Raw genomic sequence first — 12,582 nt, forward strand, 5'->3', positions numbered from 1 at the left:
AAGCGATTCTCCTGCCTCAGCCTCCCGAGTAGCTGAGATGACAGGCTCTCACCACCACACCCAGCTAATGTTTGTATTTTCAGTAGAGTTGGGGTTTCACACATGTTGGCCAGGCTAGTCTCAAACTCCTGACCTCAAGTGATCCACCTGCCTTGGCCTCCCAGTATTGACTTTGACTTAAGTGATACACTCTAGCCATAAAATGGAATGTTAAATGTCCCATATGGAGAGCTAGTTGATGTCATGGGTCAGTTTCTAGTCTCTCTCTTCTTTTTTATTTGCTGTACCTACTGGAGTGAGTTAATCTCTTTTGAATATTGAAAGTTTCAGTATAATTTTTAGATCCTAACCAATTTTTCAGAATCCTCCCACTCACCTACTGTGTGATCTCGTTTTCATCTCTACCTACTTATTTCTCTTTACCTCAAAATGTCATCCTCTCCAGAAAACCAGCTCTTATTACACAGATACAGGGATGTTTTCCCCCAAAACAATACCAGTTAATGTTATCTATACAAAAGTAGCATGCCTAGTTGGTATCACTCTCTTTCAGTGGTCTCTACCTCTGTGTGATTTGCCCAGTCTAACCTTTTAAAGACCTTATTTGCGTGACACCTCTATATGGTTGCAATAGAATGTTGGGGGAATGTTGATAAAGACCACATTGTTCTTATATATATCTTTCTCTTACACAAATCCATAAAAGGCTTTCAAGATGTCTCTGCTGAAAATAAATGGAGCTCTAGTAAATGTTAAGAGTTTTTGCTAGCAGAGTTTTGATGCTTTTTGTCTTTGTTCTACTACTGAGCTTGCTCCTTGGATCCCTTCTTATAGTGCCATTCAACATGCAAGTATTTTTTTCCGGGGCTGTGTGTCCAGGTGACTTTATGAGTTAGGCTTTGGCAAATGACAGACTTGTTCATCCTAACACTAGAATGTAGGGATCCTGCATTCAGCATGACCTGAAGTTTGCTCAAAGCATAAGATGGTAGATGTTCGGTTTTTTTACAGAATTCAATCTTTTGAAGACTTAAATTACTTCATATTTAACTCTGGACTTAATGTGGAGAGGTTATCAATTATTCTGCCCACATGTGCACAAAGGAAGTTTAATAGAAATAATTTCTATCCCTTTGGAATTAATCTAACATAAAGACTATGAAAGTGAGCATTTGCTATACAAAATGTTATTTCGTTACTTAGGTATGAGCTTTGTAACAGTGGATTTTAGGCCAGGTTAAAGAGTAGTTAATAAGTTACTTACAAGTTACAAGCTTCAGGGAAGCTTGCCACCTGGCTTGAGACCACCTGAAAGTCTTTTGAAGAGGAGGTGTGAAAAGAAGAGAAGAGGTGTGGTTGGTAATTGAAGGCTCCCAGGTGGATAATTTTGCTGAAGAAAGCGAGTAATGTCCCACCTGGGAATCAGGAGCCAACTGTTCGCCTTAGCAGACCATGAAGGTCGTGAAAGCATGCAGATTTTATAAAGTGTTCTCAAAAAGCAAGTTTTAATATCTTTTTAAGCTGTCAGAAGTTTGATACCTAGGTAAGCACTTAGAGCTTCAAGTAGTTAGATTTCATCAATGAAAAGGAAGCAAGTTTCCTTACCCACTTTGAAGGTCAGTGTGTTAGACAAATGGAAATATTTTAACAAACTAATCAAACATCCTTTTAGTAGTATCATACAAGTATCTAGAAAGGTCTTCTCAATCTTTGGAATAACAAATGGGGAGCTGGCTTTTTATCAGATGCTGAATTGTCAGTTTTGTTTGACTTTTTTCACAGGTTCACCGGAACAGCACAATCCGCCCTGGCTGTGATGTGAATCCCTCCTGTGCATTGTGTGGTTCAGGCAGCATCAACACTATGCCTCCTGAAATTCACTATGAAGCCCCTCTGTTGGAACGTCTTTCCCAGTTGGACTCTTGTGTTCACCCTGTTCTAGCATTTCCAGATGGTAAGAAAGACCACAGACTAGAAGGTCTAATAAAAGAGACTTGAGAGAGTTCTAGGTGAAAGAAAATCAGCCAAGGTCCACTTACAACTCAGATACTTTCAAGGTACAACTTTCGTCAACCAAGTCTTCTCTTAGAATTTTACAAAAAGGCTGCAACAGATCCACCAAACCAGAAGGTGCCACTAAAAGATTGCACCTTAATATGAGATTTCCTTGTAACTCTTCAAGTAGCTAGGAGGGATCTGAGCTCAGTTGCCTCTAGCCACAGTCATCTGGTCCAAAATACGCTTAGTATATCTTTAAAAATGTCTTGTCTAGGCCAGGCGTGGTGGCTCACGCCTGTAATCCCGGCACTTTGGGAGGCTGAGGCGGGCGGATCACCTGAGGTCAGGAGTTGTAGGCTAGTCTCTACGAAATACGAAAAATTAGCCAGTCATGGTTGTGCCTGCCTGTCATCCCAGCTACTTGGGAGGCTAAGGTAGGAGAATTGCTTGAACCTGGGAGGCAGAGGTTGCAGTGAGCCAAGATTGCGCCATTGCACTCCAGCCTGGATAGCAGAGCAAGACTCCCATCTCAGAAAAAAAAAAGTTTTGTCTGTGTGTGCCATGATACAAAGTAGGATAGCAGTGTTCTAGGAGAATATCTTCATACTGGCATTTATGTGGTAACATGACAGCTTTGCAGGGTGTAGATAAGCACAAATCTTCGTTGTTAGCTTGTACTGTCTTTAGAAAGTTTGCCTACCTGTTAAATCTGTGTCTGTCAACCCAGTGTCAGAGTCACTGACTTTTACCTTCCCTTGACATTGGATTTATATAGCCCATGTAACTGCAGTTACTATGTGTATACCATTTTACAGTTTATAGTACTCTTCTCATATTTGTCTCATTTGCTTCTTTCAAAATTCTTTTTTTTTTTTTTTTGAGACCGTTTCGCTCTGTCGCCCAGGCTGGAGTGCAATGGTGCAATCTCGGCTCACTGCAACCTCCACCTCCCAGGTTCAAGCAATTCTCCTGCCTCAGCCTCCTGAGTAACTGGGACTACAGGCACATGCCACCACACCCAAGCTAATTTTTGTACTTTTAGTAGAGACGGGGTTTCATCATATTGGCCAGGAGGGTCTCGAACTCCTGACCTCGTGATCCACCGATCTTAGCCTCCCAAAGTGCTGGGATTACAAGCGTGAGCCACCGCACCTGGCTTTTTTTTGGGACAGAGTCTCACTCTGTCGTTCAGGCTAGAATGTAGTGGTATGGTTTTTGGCTCATTGCAGCATCGGCCTCCCAGGATCAGGTGATGGTCCCACTTCAGTGGGTAGCTGGAACTGCAGGTGCGTACCATGATGCCTGGCTAATTTTTGGCATTTTTAGTAGAGAAGAGGTTTCCCTGTGTTGCCCATGCTAGTCTCAAACTCTTGGGCTCAAGCAATCCACCCATCTTGGCTTCCTAAATTACTGGGATTATAGGCATGAGCCACCATGCCCGGCCCAGAAATTTTGTAAGGTGTTACTTCAGTTTTAGTGCTCAAGGAACAGGCTTGGTAAGGTTGTGGCTTACCTAAAACTAAATGGCTGATGAGTTTGAATGCCGTCACAGTACAGACCCAGATATCTGTTGCCTGTCTTTCCTTTGGCTATATTTCAAGTTCCTTTCCAGACAGATTATTAAGAGAAGTCAGATTTTTACCCTTTTCGGGATTCTGGCTACAGACAGCACCACCAGGAAGACTTAGGAACATTTGTTGGGTTACTCTCTGAAATACTGTGTTGAATTGTACAGTCTCATACTTGAAGGACAGGAAACCCTGACACTTAAGCACACTCATTGGATATCACCTGCTAAACACAACAGTCATTTCTTTGTCAACAGCATTACCACATGCAGTTGCAAATAATCTCCCCCACCCTCAAATATACCCAGACTGTGTGTCTCGCAGCTCCTATTCCATCATTCAGCATCTCTACTAAGAAGTTCCATTTCCTTTGAACACTTTCTGTCCTGCTGACTGCAGGACACTATAGATCTGACGTGAATGCTGCCCTACCACATACCTTAGACCCTCCCACACTATCATTCCAGGCAACTACAGGCAGCAATGAGGGGGAATGGAAAGAAGGATAGGGAACACTCCACCTTTTCTGGTCTTTATGATTTTTATTTTCCTTCATCTAATCCTATTTGTTTTTCTGTCTATGTCTCACACACATACAAAGAGCTTCTAACTATGGCCCTGGGGTTTAGATGAAAAAGTTCGTCATTAAATTTTCCTTATGAGACTATGGTGACAGAGAGAGAATTTTTTTTTTTACATGTAGGCTCTATTGACTACTGTATTTGCCTGTGGATTAACTACACCTCAGTTGGTTGACATGAAGACCTGATTACCATATCTAATATTGTTCCTGTTGGAATAATTCTGCTTTGATCCGGACAACTGTCACATTCAGAATGCAATCCATTTGGAAATCAGAAGATTCCCATGGTTGCAGAGATAGCCAGCTCCAAAGTGTACCATTCACATAATATCCTGTGTAAATAACACACGCCCTGAAGTATTGGGATTCCCTGTACATCATTGTATAGCAGTGAGTAACAGTGAAGGCTAGCAGCTTGGCATACTACTCTGTGGGTCAAACATTTGTGTGGTAGATTTTACTACTGGGCCACCCTTTACAACCTCTTCTCTAGAAGATGTTTGAAAGTGGCAGGATTTCCCACTTTTTTTTTTTATAAGAAGATTAAAAATTATTTTGACTCAATTCTTGTGGATGGTTACATTTATACCAAACATAAATGCAGGAAATTGTTTGAATGTGATACTTAGCTGTCCATAGATTTTTTTAAAAGTAGTTTTAATGCTGTTTCCTAACCAGTTTGTGTAGTTTGTTAGAATGAGAACAACCAACTGCTGCTCTTCATCTTGGAGTTGTGCCTTGCACCTTGACTGTACCCCAGCCACTTTCATTCAGTGTGTGTAGGTGATAGAAATTGAAGGACTGTGTTACAGCCAACTCTACGCCTAGCTGTGGAAGGTGGAGAGACTAGGATGTAATAACCTGTTAGTATTCCAGCAGGAAGGGGGCTTTGTTTTACCACGTCAAGTAATCAAGTCCAGTTAATCCTTAGTTGGAAATGTAGAGGAGAACAGCTTGTTAACTTTGTAAAAGGGGCTTAATAAGAGCACCACCTGCCGGCCATGAATATCTATGGTATTTTGAGAGAACTTGCCAAACTCTGCATATGAGGCTACAGCAACTTCCCAGCAGGAGGAAGAAGTGAGCATTACAAAACACCCAGAAAAAGTGCGCCTGAGAAAATGGTGGAAAGTAAGGAGCCAGACAGTCAGGTGAATCATGGAATGTCAGACCCTAGTCATCCTGAAGTCAGTCTTCTCATTCATCTTTCATTTTGTTTGAGGAAACAATAACTTAAGGATGACATTAGTAATTCATCTTATTTTCCTGTTACTTACCTGACAAGGATCTGCACCCTGTTCTCTGAAAATAGCAGTTTACCTATGTGGATATGGAATGTAGGAGAATGGATATAGGAGAATGGGTATGGAATGTAGCTGAATGGATCTCTGGTGGGTTCTCTTCCATTTCATATGCCTTTCTTACTTTCAGGTCCCGTATCCAGTCTGTTTTAGATTGTTAACTCTTTACAAAACCTACGTATTATCACTTATTAGTTAGTATGTGAATTCGACCAGCAATTCCTAAGAGATCTTTTTTTTTTTTAACTGACTGGGAGATTTAACTGGGTTCCTGTTCACTCTTAACATGGAAGCAATTAAAAGGCAACACAGCAAACATCTAACAAAGTCTACCAGCTGGAGTTCCTTAAACTGTTTATACTGGGTTTAAAGAGGAATTGCTCTTGATTCTGCTTTAATACGTCAACTCGAGAGCACAAGGTAGTGTTCCATGACTTGAGTTCTACAATGTGCCAACTTGCACTTAAAAGCATTTAGCTGAGAGGAAGGGTTTAGGAGTAAAGTTCCAGTTGAAAAGTCATTGACTGAACATGTTAGAGTTGAGAGACTCATAGCAGTCTTATAATCTAGCAGTAACAAATAGATGTCCTTTCTTGTGCCTACTTAAATGAATTGATAGGAACTATCTGGAGTTATTTAATGTATTGTTTGGGAAGAATCTGAGGTCTCCAGTACAACAGGAAGGACAGCTGTGTTTGGAGGGAGGGTTAGAGAATGAATGCTAGAATGTTGCCAGCCCTGATCTAACCCCACTGCCTCATTTCACAGGTGGAACTAAAGTCCGGCCAAATGATTTGTTGCTTTCTCCTTCTACTCAGAGATAGAACCAGGACCTGAATCCAGGCCTACTTGTTTCTAGTCATTGCTGTTTTCACTATAAATCTATGCTTTTGGAGTCCCATTACATTATATACACAGCTGTTGCCAAGTGGGAGTAGCTCTTCTGCTGACAAAAGGGTATTGTGGGATGGACAGGAAGTGACCTCCTCTCCTTTCTTGAGCCTCTTTTATACATTCCAGCTCAGCCCAGCTTTCAGATTGTTCTACAGGGCTGAGTGCTTCTAGACACTGCTTTATTTCCTAGGGTTTGGTATAGCTGAGTTGGTTTTTAAGTGTGGAAAAGAGTGATTATGAGAAACATTTGAGAAGACAGCACTGTCCTCAGAGACTGTGTCCTTACACTTGGACAGTTAGCAAATGTTTGTTTTCATTAAAACTTTAATAGTTTTCCTAATTTGTTTCACTGTCATAAAGCCCAGCAGTCTATTCTTAGAGAAATCATGGAGCTGAGGCTGCTTACCCTCTGGGAAAAATCATCCCTGAGAATATTAGCTTTTTTGTTTTTTTTTCCAACTCAGATTTTTATTCCAGTCCTGGAAGGCCTAACATTCAGTGTCATGAAATTCATCATCTCTACCGTAGGCAGGAGTGGGTAAATTTCTTTCACTCTGCAGAACTGACTTGGAAAAGATTTGGTACTATCTGTTTGTTAGGAGTAATTTGAGAAATAATTGACTTTACCACAGAATCCCCTCCATCCTCTGGGTCAGTGAAGTAGCCTCAAGGTATATTGTTTAAGAGTATGGGCTTGAGGGTTGTATAATCCTGAGTTTGAAAGTTGGTTGTTACTCGTTAAACTGTGTAACCTTGGACATAGTTAATGCACCTTTCTGCATCTGTTCCCTATCTTTAAGTATAATGGTGCTTGCCTCATGGAACTGTTAAGAAGATTAAGTGGCGCACACATGATATACACAGTGCCTGGCAGATAATAATGGGTTCAGTAATGTTAATTTAGACGTTTCTTCCCTGCCTTGTTACCCCCAGTTCAGATTGAGCATATCCTCTATGCTCTATGGGAGCCAAAACCCCATAAGCTTTTAGAAAATATATTAAACAGTATAAATTTCTAGTAGTTCTAGAAGACATGCTATCAGTGACTGGAATTTGTACTTATTTTTGAAAGATGGATAAAGACAAGATAACTGTGGAGAAATAAATAGAAAAATAGCCCAAATCGCATGCCAGGTACAGTAAGTTGCTATGAGGTGGGAGCTGCTTAGAAGGAGATTTTTGACCCAGAAGTAGTGATAGGACCTGGGCATTTGTCTGGGTGATAAATTTGGATTCATTTTGGAATAGCTGAGGTTAGATTGTCCTCTCCTGTCCTCTTACGCCACCAGAGCCTTCTTCCTTCAAGTAGTGGTGTTTCATTCTATTCTGTAGCAGTGGATAGGGACTCTAGCAGGAACTTCTGAGCATGCCCCAGGTGGTTACTGATTCCCAGGAGGAACTGGGAGGTGAGGAAAAATGTGCTGGCCTTCAGATTTAAATATCCCTGGAAAGCTTTGTAGAAGCCTGAAAACAGACTCACACCACTCTCCATCGTGGTGAAATGTCAGAATATTGAAAACATAAAAAGGAAAATCTAAAAGTTATACATCAGCACCAGAGGTTCCAGTCAGAGTAATACACAAAGGAATACAGGTTGGAAAGAAACAAAGGAATACAGGTTGGAAAGAAAAGGTAAAACAGTCTCCATTTGTAGATGACGTACTTATGTCTATAGAAAATCCTACTGAATAAACAAGAAAAAACCTATAACGAAGTAGTTTCACAGGCTACAAGGTCATTATATAGCAGTTTATTGTGTTTCTATATACTAGTAATGAAGAACTGGAAATTGAAATTTTAAAAGGAACTATCTTTAATCATTTCCATCTGAGACTTTGTCAGCCTGGCCTTCGCTGTCCATATTTCTATCAGTATTTTGGTCAAAACTATTTAACAAGTCTCTTAAGAAGTTCTGAACTTTCCCTCATCTTCCTGTCGTCTTCTGAACCCTGCAAACTCTTCCAACTTCTGCCTATCAGAAAACATTAATTCTTAGGAATAAACTTAACAAATTGTATTTAAGAGTGGTATGTCAAAAATAACTAAACACTGCCAAGAGAAAATCAAGACAAACCTAAATAAATGGAGAGAGAGATGCCACGTCAGTAGTAGATTGAAAGATTCAGTGTTGGTGGCGGAACAGATGGAAGTTCTCCCGAAATTGATCTGTAGAGTCAGTGTAATACCACAAGTTTTTTTGTTGTTGTTTTTTGCAAAAGCTTAAAAGGCAAAAACCAGACCACCTTACAAGTAAGAAAGAAACCGATTCCCTCTTAAATACAGCACTGGATATTAGAATACATGGAAGAATAGCTTTAAATGTTTGAGAGGAAAATGGTTTAAATCTAGAAATTCCTTTCCTAAAGGAATTACTCAAGGATATATTCTTGGAAAAAATCTAAGAAAATGGAAAGATAAGAAACAGCAAAAAAAATTCAGTCCAAAAGATGCTGATTTGTGATATTGAACATTAACTAGTCAGCTAAAAATCCCTGGGAATCTCGTGATGGGAATTGGCGGAGCTGCAGAGGAAGGAAGGAGAATGGTATGTAGTTATTATTTGGAGAGAGGATGGAGTACTCAGTACAGTGCCTTTTAACATAGATAATGAATGTTGTTGAATAATTGCATCCAGATTAACTCTATATTGATAGAAAAGAAGTAGGCTTAAATATGTTTTTAAATCTCTAGAATAGAAACAGGATGTTTTCAAACAAACAAGGACACAAGAACAAAAACTCCATCAACCAAAACAAAAAGGTGTTTTGTTTTTTTCCCCCTTGGGACTTGAAAGTAAAAAGCAAAAGTGACCTGCTTGCAAATAGAAGAATGACCTTCAGTAATGTTCACATAAACAGATCTTCCGTATGACAGCACTTGCCCTGCCAAGTGTGAGGCCACTGGGCAAATAAAAGGAGGGTGGAGTGTAGGTCTTGAACACTAGAGAGGCCAGGTGTTTGGACTAACCTGTAGCATTTTATGTTTCTTGCAGATGTTCCCACAAGCCTGCATTTCCAGAGCATGCTGAAATCTCAGTGGCAGAACAAACCTTTTGACAAAATCAAACCTCCCAAAAAGTTATCGCTTAAGCACAGAGCACCCATGCCGGGCAATCTGCCAGATCCAGCTCGTAAGGACAGGCACAAATTGGTCAGCTCCTTCCTAACAACAGCCAGTAAGTGTCAGGGAGTCAGGAAGTCCCCCAGAGTATCAGTGACTTTTCATTCCTTTTATATATTCAAATTTGTAGTTTGCATGCATGTTGGGGGTGGGAGAGGCAGTTGACTGACACAAATTCAGCTCACAGTGACTGCTTCTGCTTGTCTTGGATGCTCTCAGATGGACTTCGGGAGCTATTCTAGACACCATGGATCTTGGAGCAAGACCCAAAATGCTCAGTGAACAGCCAGCAATGGCATAGCATTGGGTTCATCTACGGTCAGGTGTCTTCTGTATCCTGGTGACATGTTTCTCTGGTTCTGGGCTCCCTATGCCTATCCTAGCCATTGTGCAAATTACTAGAAACTTCAGTCCTGAAGGACTGTCCTGCTGCCCTGGGTATACAACATTGGCCTAGAGAGAACTCGAGAGCTTGGAACTCGAATAAGAAAATATTTGAGAGGACATATTTCACAGCTCTTTTTCTGTTCCCCTCTTCAGAGCTGTCCCATCACCAAACCCGGCCTGACAGGACCCACAGGCAGCACTTAGACGATGTGGGGGCCGTGCCCATGGTGGAGCGAGTGACAGCGCCCAAAGCAGAGCGCTTGCTCAACCCACCGCCACCCGTGCATGACCCAAACCACAGCAAAATGAGATTGCGAGACCATTCATCTGAGAGAAGTGAAGGTAGGGCCAGGCCCATGGCACCTCTACCTGCAACTGCACCTGCTCAGGGCTTTCTGGGGCAGCCTAGGCTTCTCTTAATTGCCCCCAGCTTTGTCCTTCACTTTCTAGGAAGGCAGAGTAGAGGGACGCTACTGCTTCTAAATGCAGGTCACTTCTTAACTGCTACAGCAACCTCTGCCCTGCCCCTACTTCCCACAACTAGTGTGCTTCACCTTTTTATCCTCTAGGCATAGAAAACATTTTTGCCTTTAGTATGTATTGCTGCTATTCCAAGCTTGTGTTAGAAGTAACGCTGGTTAAGATAGCCATGTATTTCTCTTTTCTGTTGACTTCTGCAGTGTTGAAGCATCACACAGACATGAGCAGTTCGAGCTACTTGGCAGCCACCCACCATCCTCCACACAGTCCCTTGGTGCGACAGCTCTCCACCTCCTCAGACTCCCCTGCACCCGCCAGCTCTAACTCACAGGTTACAGCCAGCACATCGGTAAGTACCTGTGTGCGGTTGGCCGGACACCCCCTCTGCAGGTCACAGCTCACTCAAGTGGCTCCAGAGGACAGTGTGAGGGTGGGTTATAAAGCCCAGGGCATTTATAGGAACTCAGCTCATCATGATGTATGTATGTATGTCTGTACCATTTTTAAGTCGAAGTCATGGTACTTGACCTTCTGTTGTTTTTCTTGAATTTTTCATAGTCGAGATGGATTTATGCTGAGCCATCCATAGAAAGCTTGATGCAGGGACAAACTCTTACGGTGATTTGTGACTATTCAAGATCTGTTGGACTAAGTTTCACAGAGGACTCAACAATTCCATGGCCCTAATCCTGTTGGCCCAAGAAGTGAACATGAGAGGAGGGGTAGAGGGGAGATTCCCATGGGCATTGGAAGCAGTGTTTGATTTCCTTGGTTTTACTTTCCGGGTGAGTGGAGGTGAAGTACTGAGAATAAACACTAGGCTTGAGGGTACCAGAAGAGAAGGGAAGGCAGAAGGCAGAGTCCATGCTTTTTAGGTATACAGAGCAGAATTACAGATCCAGCAGGCCCCCATGGCAGGACATTTGGCGTGCACACAACAGATTTTACAATAACGCACTCCATTTGGAAGCAGTTTGCACAGCTATTCCAGAGACATTTCCTTTAATTTCATTCTAATGTTTTAATTCCTCAAGTGTGCCCTCTTTGAACATATATACCTGTAGCTGCTCTGTACCTACTCAAAAGGTCCTTTTTGTATAATAATTATAATGGTAAATGTAAAACTCTATAACTGTAATGTTTATTGAACACTTAGTACATGCGAGTGATCAGTGATTTACATGTGTTACATGTTACAGTGCCTGTTGAGATGCAGGTTGGTACTGTGGATTTCAAGTTGTATGCGTGAAAACTGTCAAGGCAGCTTGTGAGGGTTATAATTATGATTCAAACTCAGGCAGCCTGACTGTAGAGCCAGCTCTTTTACCATTACACTACACAGGCTAAACCTGGGTGAGGGTATTGCAGAGGCAACTTAGGAAGTTCCTTCAGAGCCTAGATGAGGAAACTTCCAAGCTCATAAAATGGACTCACTAGGCTCCTGTGATCAGGTAGGAATTCACGTTGTTCTCTCTTTGCTGTTACAAATCAGTCTTTTCCAGATGGTCTCTTTGTTCTTTCCCTTTCTTTATCCCCCTCACCCACAAATTTTATCTAAATAGGTGTGTAGTGTCCCTCACATACTCAGTTATCCAGCAGCAGAGAGTTTCAGATAACCAAAGTATTTATAAAAGAGAGTCTAAACTAATTCTGATAGAAAATCTGAAGTCAGAGGTTCAGGACTTAGTGAGCACTTCAATACATCTGTGTCTGGAGAATGTTAAATTAGGCCTGGATCACTTGAAATTTTTACTATTTATTGAGTAAAAGTTTTGTGTATAGCCCTATGCTAACCCCTGAGGCTCTCAAAGACTCTAGATTTATGTAAAAGAAGATAGACCAGGCGCAGTGGCTCACGCCTATAATCCCAGCACTTGGGGAGGCGGCTGAGGCGGGTGGATCACTTGAGGTCAGGAGTTTGAGACCATTCTGGCCAATAAGGTGAAACCCCATCCCTACTAAAAATACAAAAATTAACTGGGCATGGTGGCATGTGCCTGTAGTTCCAGCTACTGTAGAGGCTGAAGCAGGAGAATCACTTGAACCGGGAAGTGGAGGTTCCAGTGAGCGGAGATCAAGCCATTACACTCAAGCCTGGGCATCGCAGTGAGATTCTGTCTCAAAGAAAGAAAATTGGTTCTGGACCTCCCATAGACAGCAAAATCTATAGTTGCTCACGTCCCTAATATAAAATGGCATAGTATTTGCATATAATGTATGCATATGCTTTAAATCCCATATACTTAAAATC

At 41.6% G+C, this 12,582-nt stretch overlaps 1 protein-coding gene across 1 annotated transcript in view; it reads left to right on the plus strand.

Annotated features, from left to right (window-relative positions):
- KANSL1 (KAT8 regulatory NSL complex subunit 1) overlaps window positions 1–12,582 on the plus strand; it is a 131,963-nt gene that overhangs the window by 111,578 nt on the left and 7,803 nt on the right. The window contains exons 6-9 of the mRNA XM_011953917.1: window positions 1,783–1,954; window positions 9,337–9,519; window positions 10,005–10,193; window positions 10,532–10,680. Of these exons, the coding sequence (XP_011809307.1) occupies window positions 1,783–1,954; window positions 9,337–9,519; window positions 10,005–10,193; window positions 10,532–10,680 (693 nt within the window). The remainder of the gene's footprint in view (window positions 1–1,782; window positions 1,955–9,336; window positions 9,520–10,004; window positions 10,194–10,531; window positions 10,681–12,582) is intronic.

Source organism: Colobus angolensis, unplaced genomic scaffold, assembly GCF_000951035.1.
Source record: "Colobus angolensis palliatus isolate OR3802 unplaced genomic scaffold, Cang.pa_1.0 Scaffold377, whole genome shotgun sequence".
NCBI classification, from domain to species: Eukaryota; Metazoa; Chordata; class Mammalia; order Primates; family Cercopithecidae; genus Colobus; species Colobus angolensis.